At 43.7% G+C, this 15536-nt stretch overlaps 1 protein-coding gene across 2 annotated transcripts in view; it reads left to right on the top strand.

Annotated features, from left to right (window-relative positions):
- LOC126251619 (protein scarlet-like) overlaps nt 1–15536 on the top strand; it is a 414928-nt gene that overhangs the window by 277189 nt on the left and 122203 nt on the right. For both annotated transcript variants that reach the window (XM_049952160.1, XM_049952161.1), the window contains exon 6: nt 15137–15378. In XM_049952160.1, the coding sequence (XP_049808117.1) occupies nt 15137–15378 (242 nt within the window). The remainder of the gene's footprint in view (nt 1–15136; nt 15379–15536) is intronic.

The raw sequence follows: 15536 nt of genomic DNA, 5'->3' as shown, positions 1-15536 counted from the left end.
ACTGACGACAGCCTACCCCCATGAACCATGGACCTTGCCGTTGGTGGGGAGGCTTGCGTGCCTCAGCGATACACATGGCCGTACCGTAAGTGCAACCACAACCGAGGGGTATCTGTTGAGAGGCCAGACAAAGTGTGGTTCCTGAAGAGGGGCAGCAGCCTTTTCAGTAGTTGCAGGGGCAACAGTCTGGATGATTGACTGATCTGGCCTTGCAACACTAAGCAAAACGGCCTTGCTGTGCTGGTACTGCGAACGGCTGAAAGCAAGGGGAAAGTACGGCCGTAATTTTTCCCGAGGGCATGCAGCTTTACTGTATGGTTAAATGATGGTGGCGTCCTCGTGGGTAAAATATTCTGGAGGTAAAATAGTCCCCTATTCGGATCTCCGGGCGGGGACTACTCAAGAGTACGTCGTTATCAGGAGAAAGAAAACTGGCGTTCTACGGATCGGAGCGTGGAATGTCAGATTCCTTAATCGGGCAGGTACGTTAGAAAATTTAAAAAGAGAAATGGATAGGTTGAAATTAGATATAGTGGGAATTAGTGAAGTTCGGTGGCAGGAGGAACAAGACTTTTGGTCAGGTGAATACAGGGTTATAAGTACAAAATCAAATAGGTTTAATAATGAATAAAAAAATAGGAGTGCGGGTAAGCTACTACCAACAGCATAGTGAACGCATTATTGTGGCCAAGATAGACACGAAGCCCATGCCTACTACAGTAGTACAAGTTTATATGCCAACTAGCTCTGCAGATGATGAAGAAATTGATGAAATGTATGATGAGATAAAAGAAATTATTCAGGTAGTGAAGGGAGACGAAAATTTAATAGTCATGGGTGACTGGAATTCGATAGTAGGAAAAGGGAAAGAAGGAAACATAGTGGGTGAGTATGGATTGGGGAAGAGAAATGAAAGAGGAAGCCGTCTGGTAGAATTTTGCACAGAGCATAATTTAATCATAACAAACACTTGGTTCAAGTATCATAAAAGAAGCTTGTATACATGGAAGAATCCTGGAGATACGAGAAGGTATCAGATAGATTATATAATGGTAAGACAGAGATTTAGGAACCAGGTTTTAAATTGTAAGACATTTCCAGAGGCAGATGTAGACTCTGACCACAATCTATTGGTTATGAACTGTAGATTAAAACTGAAGAAACTGCAAAAAGGTGGGAATTTAAGGAGATGGGACCTGGATAAACTGAAAGAACCAGAGGTTGTACAGAGTTTCAGGGAGAGCATAAGGGAACAATTGACAGGAATGGGGGAAAGAAATACAGTAAAAGAAGAAGAATGGGTAGCTCTGAGGGATGAAGTAGTGAAGGCAGCAGAGGATCAAGTAGGTAAAAGGACAAGGTCTCGTAGAAATGCTTGGGTAACAGAAGAAATATTGAATTTAATTGATGAAAGGAGAAAATATAAAAAAACGCAGTAAATGAAGCAGGCAAAACGAAATACATACGCCTCAAAAATTAGATCGACAGGAAGTGCAAAATGGCTAAGCAGGGATGGCTAGATGACAAATGTAAGGATGTAGAGGCTTATCTCACAAGGGGTAAGATAGATACTGCTTACAGGAAAATTAAAGAGACCTTTGGAAAAAAGAGCCACTTGTAGGAATATCAAGAGCTCAGATGGAAACCCAGTTCTAAGCAAAGAAGGGAAAGCAGAAAGGTGGAAGGAGTATATAGAGGGTCTATACAAAGGCGATGTACTTGAGGACAATATTATGGAAATGGAAGAGGATGTAGATGAAGATGAAATGGGAGATACGATACTGCGTGAAGAGTTTGACAGAGAACTGAAAGACCTGAGTCGAAACAAGGCCCCGGGAGTAGACAACATTCCATTAGAACTACTGACGGCCTTGGGAGAGCCAGTCCTGACAAAACTCTACCATCTGGTGAGCAAGACGTATGAGACAGGCGAAATACCCTCAGACTTCAAGAAGAATATAATAATTCCAATCCCAAAGAAAGCAGGTGTTGACAGATGTGAAACATACCGAACTATCCGTTTAATAAGTCACAGCTGCAAAATACTAACGCGAATTCTTTACAGACGAATGGAAAAACTGGTAGAAGACGACCTCGGCGAAGATCAGTTTGGATTCCGTAGAAATGTTGGAACACGTGAGGCAATACCGACCCTACGACTTACCTTAGAAAACAGATTAAGGAAAGGCAGACCTCCATTTCTAGCATTTGTAGACGTAGAGAAAGCTTTTGACAATGTTGACTGGAATACTCTCTTTCAAATTCTGAATGTGGCAGGGGTAAAATACAGGGAGCGGAAGGCTATTTACAATTTGTACAGGAACCAGATGGCAGTTATAAGAGTCGAGGGGCATGAAAGGGAAGCAGTGGTTGGGAAGGGTTGTAGCCTCTCCCCGATGTTATTCTATCTGTATATTGAGCAAGCAGTAAAGGAAACAAAAGAAAAATTCGGAGTAGGTATTAAAATCCATGGAGAAGAAATAAAAACTTTGAGGTTTGCCGATGACATTGTAATTCTGTCAGAGACAGCAAAGGACTTGGAACAGCAGTTGAATGGAATGGACAGAATGTTGAAAGGAGGATACAAGATGAACGTCAACAAAAGCAAAACGAGGATAATGGAAGTAGTCGAATTAAGTCGGGTGATGCTGAGGGAATTAGATTAGGAAATGAGACACTTAAATTAGTAAAGGAGTTTGGCTATTTGGGGAGCAAAATAACTGATGATGGTCGAAGTAGAGAGGATATAAAATGTAGACTGGCAATGGCAAGGAAAGCGTTTCTGAAGAAGAGAAATTTGTTAACATCGAGTATAGATATATGTGTCAGGAAGTCGTTTCTGAAAGTATTTGTATGGAGTGTAGCCATGTATGGAAGTGAAAGATGGACGATAAATAGTTTGGACAAGAAGAGAATAGAAGCTTTCGAAATGTGGTGCTACAGAAGAATGCTGAAGATTAGATGGGTAGATCACATAACTAATGAGGAGGTATTGAATAGAATTGGGGAGAAGAGGAGTTTGTGGCACAACTTGACTAGAAGAAGGGACCGGTTGGTGGGACATGTTCTGAGGCATCAAGGGATCACAAATTTAGCATTGGAGGGCAGCGTGGATGGTAAAAATCGTAGAGGGAGACCAAGAGATGAATACACTAAGCAGCTTCAGAAGGATGTAGGTTGCAGTAAGTACTGGGAGATGAAAAAGCTTGCACAGGACAGAGTAGCATGGAGAGCTGCATCAAACCAGTCTCAGGACTGAAGCTAACAACAACAACTGAAGACAGAATGCTGCAGCGATGCTAGTGCTCCGTGTGGTATCATGTCACATTGCAGTGAACAGAAGGCAAGCGACTTCATTGATCAAATCTACAGCGAGGCCCTAGATTTGATCAAATATTGGACGACATTTGACAAAGTTCCCTATCTTTGACAAAGATATTTGACAAAGAAATTTGATAGTGTAATACCGGCCTTATTACTGGAGGTAAAGCACGACCTTCCGTCACACAACCAACATTCAGATGTGAATTCTGAATGACGAATGCACAGCGTAGTCTTTCCCTACACAGGGTGTCCTAGAAGGAATGTTCAATATTCAGGGAGGATATGACAGGAACGATCATTCAAAGCAAAAAGTACAGAAAACATGTATTCTAAAATGCATACGTTAAGAGCTACGAGCTCTTCTTAATTTTCGTGACGTCTGAGGTTTGTTGCATGCCGCTGTCACGGTGTTTGCCGTTAGAGAGACGCTGGTGATCCTGTCTTCCTGGTTGTATTTTCTACTTTAATATGTCATTTACGGACAAAGAAGCTGCCGATGCAGGTGCCACGCATTAGCGTCGGCAACATGCTACACCTCGCCTAGAAGACGTTAATCAGGAACGAAAAGAAGTAAATTGGCTCCGAACTGCGGCATTGCAGCCAGCAGCCGCCTGGGTGACTTGTCGTTCGGCCAGCTGCGGTGGGCTTAACGCTCACTCCGACCGCAGCCGGCGGCGCCGCCCAATTAGAGCCCTCCAGCCAACGTCATAAAAACACACGTTGTGTGCCGTGTTACGTTCTCAGCACCAGTACGATTTACGACTTCCCTGCGCTAACGAAAACGCCATTCCTCGAGCCTGGCTTGCTAAGTGATGTTGCTGACAATCTCATAGATACCTATTCGCGTTTACGACGTTATCATCAACCACCAAAAACTGTAAATCCATAGCTTGCATCACACCACATCTTTATAAAAACTGTCGAATTATGCTGATGTTTGCCGGCCGCGGTGGCCGAGCGGTTATAGGCGCTTCAGTCTGGAACCGCGCGACTGCTACGGTCGCAGGTTAGAATCCTTCCCCGGGCATGGATGTGTGTGATGTTCTTAGGTTAGTTAGGTTTAAGTAGTTCTAAGTTATAGGGGCTGATGACGTCACATGTTAAGTCCCATAGTGTTCAGAGCGATTTGAATCATTTTTATGCTGATGTTTAGGGGTCACCGAGGAATCGTCACACGCATAACTGGAAATAGTTTCATCTTTTCCAATTGCCTACATCTAGCTTTATACAGCCTCCAGTACCATTACCGTCACCATCTATCAAAGAAGTGGAGATTAGAGTGAATAATCACCTTTTCACCTGTGAATTCAGCCCGGTACTCTTCGAACCTTGCACATACTCTGCCACCTGTGTGAGATGTTGCAGTGTCCTGCTGGTAAATACCACCCTACCTGAAAAAAACTGCTTGCAGGGGTGGACGTGCTTCCCAAGGATACATACATACTTGCGTTGATCAACTGTGCCTTCCAGAACGTCGAGATGACCCAGGGAATGGCAAGAAAACGTTCCCCACAGCATAACGCTCGCTCCTACGGGATGGATCCTCTTTCATTTGAGACGTTTCACGCAGTAGACCCCTACGGCCATCTGTCCGATGGATCGCAAAGCGTGATTCATCTCAAAAGGTCACCTGTCACCACTCAGAGGCATCTAGTTACGGTACTAGCTTCGTTGCCGATGAAAAGTAGTCATCGTGGCTCCAGGCGCCTGTTGCGAAGGCCCAGATGCTGCAACGTCGCTGAACGGTCATTGAGAAGACACTTTTGGTAGCCACTTGGTTTATCTGGGCTGTCAGTTGCCCATCAGTTGCATGTCTATTTGCGGGCACACATTTAAGGACCCTTCGTTCTCGTCTACAGCCCGTGGTGCACCACAGTTTTCTCGGTGCCTGTTTTAGATAGCGCTATTTTTACAAGCTTGTTATACTTTAACCACGATGCCACGCTAACGATCTACAAACTTGGCCTGTTAGAAAATGGTTCCACCACTGGGCAGGAAGCCAATGATAACCCCCTTTGGAAGTCAGATAAATCGCACCGTTTTCGCATTACGACACCGACTGCATTGTTTTCCACGTTCCCCGACATGCTTTATATATTCCCTCCACTGCTAGTGCTGCCACCTGCCATCTGTGAGCGGTTATTCTATGTTGACCTCCAACATGGGCGATGGAAACATTAATCTGACTGGACCGTGTATATCCATACATTACAAACCATTGCCATGTGTGTGGCACAGGAAGCTTCGCGTTGTATCAGGTGTTAGGATTTCTACTCCTTAATTACACTCGCATTCACTGTAATTAGATTAATATTGTTTGCACCGCATCTGCCTGATGTTGAAGTATGTTTCTAGAATCTTTTCTTAATCCTGATTCCTGAATATTTGTAAGTAGGGTGTTTCGGTGTGGTGCACGTCTATCTTCTGGCACCTGCCATTTCGAAGTATTCACCTTTTCCGAGACACTCTCCTCTAAGTCACACAAATAGGTGACCATTCGTGTTGCCATGTTTTATTTATAATATCCCTGTTAGCTTTAATTGGATTGGGTCCTACATGCTTCATCAGTTTTCTACGAGAGAACGCAAAAGCGGTTCGTTATCGGTCTCCTTTCTACACTGACTGCATTTTGCCAATATTCTATAAATGAAGCGAAGTCTGCCACCTGTTTTATCCACAAAATAGCCTATGTGAACATCCTGATTCATATTTCCACAAACTGTTAGAAGCAGATAACTCTATAAGCTGACTGACTACCGTCGTGACTCATTCAAACCGTAGTCATGAGGTACTTTGTCCACGTTTCGTCAATCTTACTGTGAATTGCCCTAATATTTCTGCTGATTTTCTTAGACAGTACTTCATTATAGACAACTCTGACGTCTACAGAAAGTCCGAGATTACTATTAATAATATCCACCAGGAAATTAACGTAGAACATGAACAGAAAGTATCCCTATAAACCTACCTTAGTTCAAATGGTTCAAATGGCTCTGAGCACTATGGGACTCAACTGCTGAGGTCATTAGTCCCCTAGAACTTAGAACTAGTTAAACCTAACTAACCTAAGGACATCACAAACATCCATGCCCGAGGCAGGATTCGAACCTGCGACCGTAGCGGTCTTGCGGTTCCAGACTGCAGCGCCTTTAACCGCACGGCCACTTCGGCCGGCCTACCTTAGTTACCCCTGAAGTTACTTGTACGTATGCCGATGACTGTTCGTGTAATGTAACCTACTGAATGATCGCTGCTAAAAAAATTTCACTCCAGTTACAAACGTCGATCCGTATCCGTTAAGACCATACTCTCATTAATAAGAACTAAATCATAAAATACTGAATCCACATGATTGCTTTCACAATGTAATAAAGGCGCCATTTGGGTTTCGCATGGGTGATATATCCGAAATGCATGTTGTTTGTCGTGTAGGTCAAACTCGCCTCCACTTTCGGCGAAACTGGTTACCGTGGTGTCATAAGAAGTTAACCAGGTTTTGCGGCGCCATGATTCCTGCGTTGTTTACTAGAGCAGTTGGAAGTAGAAAGCTCGTGCCGACACAAAGCTTATTCCTCTCGAATAATACCAAATGTGTCACCGATTACACCGTTGCTAGGTGACGGGCAGATCAACACAACAGAGTCACATTAGTTCCTTTCTTGAGACACTCCGGCGAAGTGGCTCTGAGCACTATGGGACTTAACATCTGAGGTCATCAGTCCCCTAGAACTTAGAACTACTTAAACCTAACTAACCTAAGGACATCACACACATCCATGCCCGAGGCAGGATTCAAACCTGCGACCGTAGCGATCGCGCGGTTCCAGATTGAAGCGCCTAGAACCGTTCGGCCACTGCGGCCGGCTCCGGCGAAGTTTGGAATCTGATACATGAGATAGCAGAACAGTTTTGTGATCATAAGCTGCACGTTCCATCTGTACTTGGAGAAATTTCAGTGACAAATATTTCTACATCGCTGTGACTCGAGTTGGATACTTCTGGGATTAGCGTCACTTGCATGCGTTACTGAGGGGACATATTACCTACTTGCTTCATAATTTTCCTTCTCCATTAGTGGGGTATCCTATATTGCGTAATATTCCATGCCAATCAATAATCAGCAAAGATAATCATGAGAAAAAGTAAGTGCTTTTTAAGTATAATTACTCACTATTTTTACACTGCTAAATTATCACTGACAAGGGGAGACCGCCAATTGTGAAATTCAGATTCGATTCATACTGCGCATAATAAAAGCTCATGGCCAGAGGTGTAATGTGGCAAAGCACCAAGATGCACTTGTCAGCCGTTGTCGAGAAAATCGACAGTTAAAAGAAACCGTTGCGGTGAAATACTCTCTAACTAACTAACTAACTAACACCGTCTGCAGGCCGCAAGCGACCCATCGGGACCATCCGACCACCGTATCATCCTCAGGTGAGGATGCGGATAGGAGGGGCATGGGGTCAGCACACCGCTCTCCCGGTCGTTATGACGGTTTTCATTGACCGGAGCCGCTACTATTCGGTCGAGTAGCTCCTCAATTGGCATCACGAGGCTGAGTGCACCCCGAAAAATGGCAACAGCACGGGGCGGCGGGATGGTGACCCATCCAAGCGCCGGCCACGCCCGACAGCGCTTAACTTCGGTGATCTCACGGGAACCGGTGTATCCACTGTGGCAAGGCCGTTGCCGAAATACTCTCTACGACTAATAATTTTCTACAGCGTCGTGGCGCAGTGGTAAGCGCCCGGGTTCGTAATATGATGGTCGCCGTATCGATTCTCGCGGAATGCAACTTTTTTTTTCTTTTAGTATTTGTTTTTTGTAATTCAAATATATATATATACACTCCTGGAAATGGAAAAAAGAACACATTGACACCGGTGTGTCAGACCCACCTCCGGACACTGCGAGAGGGCTGTACAAGCAATGATCACACGCACGGCACAGCGGACACACCAGGAACCTCGGTGTTGGCCGTCGAATGGCGCTAGCTGCGCAGCATTTGTGCACCGCCGCCGTCAGTGTCAGCCAGTTTGCCATGGCATACGGAGCTCCATCGCAGTCTTTAACACTGGTAGCATGCCGCGACAGCGTGGACGTGAACCGTATGTGCAGTGGACGGACTTTGAGCGAGGGCGTATAGTGGGCATGCGGGAGGCCGGGTGGACGTACCGCCGAATTGCTCAACACGTGGGGCGTGAGGTCTCCACAGTACATCGATGTTGTCGCCAGTGGTCGGCGGAAGGTGCACGTGCCCGTCGACCTGGGACCGGACCGCAGCGACGCACGGATGCACGCCAAGACCGTAGGATCCTACGCAGTGCCGTAGGGGACCGCACCGCCACTTCCCAGCAAATTAAGGACACTGTTGCTCCTGGGGTATCGGCGAGGACCATTCGCAACCGTCTCCATGAAGCTGGGCTACGGTCCCGCACACCATTAGGCCGTCTTCCGCTCACGCCCCAACATCGTGCAGCCCGCCTCAAGTGGTGTCGCGACAGGCGTGAATGGAGGGACGAATGGAGACGTGTCGTCTTCAGCGATGAGAGTCGCTTCTGCCTTGGTACCAATGATGGTCGTATGCGTGTTTGGCGCCGTGCAGGTGAGCGCCACAATCAGGCCTGCATACGACCGAGGCACACAGGGCCAACACCCGGCATCATGGTGTGGGGAGCGATCTCCTACACTGGCCGTACACCACTGGTGATCGTCGAGGGGACACTGAATAGTGCACGGTACATCCAAACCGTCATCGAACCCATCGTTCTACCATTCCTAGACCGGCAAGGGAACTTGCTGTTCCAACAGGACAATGCACGTCCGCATGTATCCCGTGCCACCCAACGTGCTCTAGAAGGTGTAAGTCAACTACCCTGTCCAGCAAGATCTCCGGATCTGTCCCCCATTGAGCATGTTTGGGACTGGATGAAGCGTCGTCTCACGCGGTTTGCCCGTCTAGCACGAACGCTGGTCCAACTGAGGCGCCAGGTGGAAATGGCATGGCAAGCCGTTCCACAGGACTACATCCAGCATCTCTACGATCGTCTCCATGGGTGAATAGCAGCCTGCATTGCTGCGAAAGGTGGATATACACTGTACTAGTGCCGACATTGTGCATGCTCTGTTGCCTGTGTCTATGTGCCTGTGGTTCTGTCAGTGTGATCATGTGATGTATCTGACCCCAGGAATGTGTCAATAAAGTTTCCCCTTCCTGGGACAATGAATTCACGGTGTTCTTATTTCAATTTCCAGGAATATATATATATATATATATATATATATATATATATATATATAATTGCCTGCAATCAGTTGCAACAATTATGCATATAATAAGTTGTTGAAAGTCGTTTGTCGTGGAAAAACTGGCGACTTCGAACATCATTATGTTTTCCGCAAACAAAGTTGTATTTCACAAATGTTATTGTCTTCATAATGTTAACCACGTATAGTTAACGGAAGACGTAGAAACGAATATGTATAGCGTAGAATAGGGACCCCACGAACACAAATTTGCTGCGGCAGGTATGAAATATAAACTCAGTTACTCGCTCGTTACACTTGAAGGACAGATGTTGAATGGGCCGAAACGAGCCGCCGCATAACGTCGTAGTTTCCTGCTAACTTCGAAAGAAGGTAGATGCGATCCCTAGCGCAACTTATAACATCGTCGAAAATCAGTGCGGACGGGAGAGCTTTGGTACACCCTGTTAAAAAAAAACGGAAAAATGGAGGCGGTACAATTGGAGAGCGATCCGCCTTCACCAACATGCATAAGCAATTCATTAATAGTTTAGCTGTTGAGAAGTTATTCCTCGTAGAGAGTATTTCACCGCAACGGTTTCTTTTAACTGTCGATTTTCTCGACAACGGCTGAGAAGTGCATCTTGGTGCTTTGCCACATTACACCTCTGTCCATGAGCTTTTATTATGCGTACTATGAATCGAATCTGAATTTCACAATTGGCGGCCTCCCCTTGTGAGAAGAAATAATTACCAACAGAATATTTTACTTATCTTTCGCTGTTGTTTCCCGTTAATTGACTAAGGCAGATTTCGTTATGTGATGATTGACGTTTTTCGTCATTTAGCAACAAATCAGCTCTTCACGACACAGCGTCTACAGACAAGACAGACAAATGACAAACACCTTCAGACGAGTGGCGTAATATCTTTCAAGTAACTTAGTAACAGACTGACCAGCATAGTATATTTACAGGTCAAAGCTAAATACACTGTCTAGGAATGGGCGCACAACGCCCACATCTATACTCTCGCATTTGTGCTGGAATTTTCGAGAAACAAGTTCTTTTGCTTACAGTACTGTTATAATTAGAACATTACTTTCAACTAAAGTGAAAATATTTAGAATCCTGAGAACTAGACTTACAAGAATATAGTGCGTGTTATTCAAATCTTATTTAATTTTGCCGGCAGGGGTGGCCGAGCGGTTCTAGGCGCTACAGTCTGGAACCGCGCGACCGCTACGGTCGCAGGTTCGAATCCTGCCTCGGGCATGGATGTCTGTAATGGCCTTAGGTTAGTTAGGTTTAAGTAGTTCTAAGTTCTAGGGGACTGATGACCTCAGAAGTTAAGTCCCATAGTGCTCAGAGCCATTTCAACCATTTATTTCATTTTACAAAAGAACATTCCAGAAGACGAAAGTTTTTGCCATAAATAACTTTCCATTGTTTTTTTTAAAAAAAGAAGGCATTTTTTTGAAAAGCAGGCCAATGAAGGTTTCAACTGAAGTACGTCAATGCTAATACAAATAACTTTCACATGTGGAGAAAGATCAGGCAATGCATAGTTTGTAGGTATCGTAATTATATGAAATTTCTTTAAATATAATGTTTCTAATGAAACTAACTATACTGTTACAACAAGGAAACTGATAACTAAATTATGATAGTACAGTATAATGCGAAACATCTTTGATAAAGTTTAGAGAATTTATGTAATATGTTCATTACGCACTACGAATTAAGAGACAGTATGTAAGAAATATAAGGTATTATTTGGATCATTAGTTGCCCTTTTGTTTTTAATTCGTTGTTTAACGTTAAAATAAACTATGTGATGAACCTGTGTTACTTTATGATAACCATATGTCTTGTGCTTGAATGTAGCTTAGAAGAACTGTTTTTATTAATTTTAACACACGCAGAACGAAATAATTACTTATATGTGATCACTTGCCTCTTATAATCGGTTCTATAGAGTGTTTTTGTAAACGTTGTTGTAGACTACTACAGTAATCAAAATTTCGTGAAAGACGTATCGCTGTAACAGACCACACAAAAAGCTAAAAATGTTATTGGTTGTATTGTTTTGCAAGTAGTTTCAACGTTGAGGTCACTATCTTGCAGAGTTTATAAAATTTTCCATGAGAACACCATTAGTCTACAACTTTAGAGTAATATTTTAACGTGATAGGTATGTGGCGTTCACCAAGGAAAATTATGTAAGTTCTCCCAGTTGATGAACACAATGTTGAAACTGCTTGCACAACAAAAAAAGGCAAATGCCGGGAGGCATATGGCCGATTCCGTCCCCATTCTTCCTCATCATGGGCTTGTACCCCGTCTCTTACACAATCACAATTTTACTGCGTTTCTTGTGCAATCACGTTTATTCTAGAAGCCTTCAGTGTTATGTTATTTCGATATTCGACAGTTGCTCCACACAGTGTAGTGGAGCGTGAACTGGTTTATTGAAGTGCATACTGACCACTCAGAACATTTATTAGACACAAAAACGTTCTTAGTAATTTCCTTGAGAAACCAAGCTTATACGTTATGGAAAAGAGAAAAACGATTTACATAAATACAATAACACAATCTGCAGCAGTAGCGGCTACCTAGAAGGAAGGTGCGTCCACAGGATACATCAATTCTCAGTTTCGTAGTGGCCACTTACAGATTGCATAAGAAAGTATCTCAAATCATTTAAAAATCAAACAACATTAGCACTGGCCAAGACAGAAGGCTACAATTCTTATCGTATCGAAGTTACTTGGCCCTGTAACTTCCTTCAAGACCTGCCCAGATATGGATACTAACTACAACCTAGTCCCAACTCGAAGCTAACTCTACAGAATACATTAACCAATCCACAAAGCACAGTCAGTGGAATAATTATTACATACAGAAAAATACACCTTAAAACAAAACTCACTCGGATCAAAGTTCAACATTTGACAAGATCATCCATAAAATAAAATTACACCTCATTAGATTACTGTTGTAAGGAGCCCCACTTACATCTTAAAAACCCAAAGTCAACCGTTAGATATAAAACCTATACTACTATACAGGGTATCCCAGAAATGTTGCGACAAACATCGAGGAGCTGTAGAGGGTATCTGGAGAAAATAATCGAGTATAGGAAACTGTGTCCAGAAACGTCATCCAACGAGCTCGCAGAGCGTCGATATTATAGGCGCCAGCAACTGCCAATATGCTACACCCTCAATAGCAAACGTGACTAGCGCGCTGATGGACCATAGGAGGAACGTCTCGCAATATTGTTTGTTATTCAGTGCACCCTACTGATTGCCACGATCGCCAGTGGAGAAGACGGAGCTGGCTCCTGCGTGGTCTGGCATTGTCTCTCATGTATGCGATGGTCTGTTGTTTTGACGGATGGCGGTTGCGGACACGAGTTTCTATCTGCAATTTATTTTTCTCCTGTATACTGGAACGCATTGGGGATTTTAGAGGATTACAGGGCAAAAAATAAATAAAATGCAATTAATTCCGATAACAGGATGTGCAGTTAATTAAAAATTTTGAATAGCAGTACATATTTCCAAACATTTCTGTAACAAATAAGTGCGCAGTGGGATCCCCTGTCAAATGCCCTTTAATAAGGAAAAAATCTGTAGTTGGATGTCTCGCCACACGAAAAAACTACAACCCATACATTATATTTCATTGGCACATATTAAACATTATATTCTTCAAATACTGAAATACCTATCGAAAAATTCTTGTATCCTCATTATAGTGCGTATTCTGTGTGCAGTGTGATTGCCAGAATTCTCGAATTCTCTTTTTTCATCTTTCTACGAGTTCTCTACACCATGCAGCGTCTCTGGCATCCAAGTTTCCATCTCCTTCTATCCTCTTCTTGCACGGCTCTGTCCTGCGTCTCACACCTCACTCCATCTTTCATCTTTCCAATGTGGCCACGGTCTTCCTCTTTTACTGTCGTGGGGGTCTCCAGTCCTTTTCAAATTTTTTTGACACAGTTTTATTGCAAATAATGGAGTTTAGATGCTTAAATGCCAATTTTTCCTTTCCTATTCTGTGATTCATTTCTTTTTTGCTTCCACCTTGATCATAAATGACGGTCTCTAAGTATTTATATCATCGAATAGACCTTGCTATAATCCATCATCTACAACAAGATCCCTTCCTATACCAAGAGAACCAAATATCCCGTAGTTGTAAAGTTAATTCTCATGCCCCACTGATCTAAGTCTTCTTTAAGCTTTCTTATCATGTAAGACACATCCTCAATTTCCTCTGGCATTCTTGTAAGGTGTCCGTACCACGTTAGCTGTTAATTTGCAGTTGTTTCTACAATATCGTTGGTAGCTCTCATTTATTCTCCTAGCATGTAATTTCCTATTTTGTCTCTCCTTGCTACCTGGCAACTTCGTCTCCAAAACTCCATTTCCATTCTTCTCATTGACCTTGGAGGCTTCCCACAGTACAGCACCATACAGAGAAATATTCTCAACTATAGTTTCGTATAACCTCCTTTCTAAATTTTTTGACGCGGTTTTATTCCAAATAATGGAGTGCAAATGCTTAATTAGCACATTTCCCTTTCCTATTCCGTTCTTTACTTCTTCAGTGCTTCAACCTTTATACGAAATGACCGTTCTTGAATATATCTATGATCGACTACACTTTACTATTGATCGGTCATCCATAACAAGATCCCTTCCTACATACCCAAAAACGAAGTATCCAGTCTTTGGAAAATTAATTTTCATGCCCCACTGCTCATATTCTTCTCTAAGCTTTCTTAACATGTAACATATGTGCTTTTCTTCCAATTTTTTAATAATATGCCGTCATTTTAAGCTGAAAGAAAACGGATATTTGGAATGAAAAACAATTAAAAGATAACATCTATTAATTTTCTCCATTGTAGTAACTTACGATAGCATAATAGCAAGTTCATTATGTCCTAGGTGTGGAGGAACACACCTCTGGCGAGAGTCAAAGGACATAAAGTGAGACCGAGGGAGTTGGCGCAGTGGCTAGCACGCTGGACTCGCATTCGGAAGGACGACGGTTCAAACCCGCGTCCGGCCATACTGATTTAGGTTTTCCATGAATTCCCTAAATCGCTTCAGGCAAATGCTGGGATGGTTCCTTTGAGAGGGCACGGCCGACTTCCTTCCCCATCCTTCCCTACACCGATGGGGCGATGACCTCACTGTTTGGTCCCCTCCCCTCAAATTAAACAACCAACGAACATAATGTAAAGTTAGTAAAGCGTCACGAGTGTCCTCTGTTATTCCTAGCGACACTGATGCTAATGGCGGAGCTAACATGGACACTAATGTTCTAATTCCTCGTACATTATATCTGAAAACATTTTTTAAAAAAAGTGCTTGTTTGTGAGAGGAAGGACTAGGTGAAATTCCAGCAGTAATTGATTGCTCCTGACTCCGGTGAAAAACTCTTGGTGTTGTTGCAAGTGTTCCTACGCTATTCTTACATTCTTTCCCATTACCACGAAAGCCACCTACGGGCTTCACGTCTTGACGTCGCTTTCTTTTCTCCAGCTGCTGACAGACCCGGAGATGCTGTTCTGCGACGAGCCGACAACCGGGCTCGATGCGGTGTCTGCGCACACGCTGGTGGAGGTGATGCGCGACATGGCGGCCCACGGCAAGACCATCCTCTGCTCCATCCATCAGCCCTCCTCGGAGATCTTCGAGATGTTCGACAACATCATCCTTCTGGCCGACGGTGGCCGCATCGCCTTTATGGGGACCGTCGCCGCTGGCTTGGAATTCTTTGGCAGGTATCTGGATATTCCGTCATACACTTGACATGGTGAACTGAGGTTACTCAAGAGTGCCTTTAAGGTGACAACACATCTCTGGGTTTGAACGAGGTTGTACAAAACGGCTACTAGAAGCTGAATGTTCCTTCTGCGATAAAACAGAAATACTTTGCTGG

Source organism: Schistocerca nitens, chromosome 4 (genome assembly GCF_023898315.1).
Source record: "Schistocerca nitens isolate TAMUIC-IGC-003100 chromosome 4, iqSchNite1.1, whole genome shotgun sequence".
NCBI lineage: Eukaryota > Metazoa > Arthropoda > Insecta > Orthoptera > Acrididae > Schistocerca > Schistocerca nitens.
Note: the sequence above shows the minus strand (reverse complement) of the source record. Positions and strands in the feature narration are given on the sequence as shown.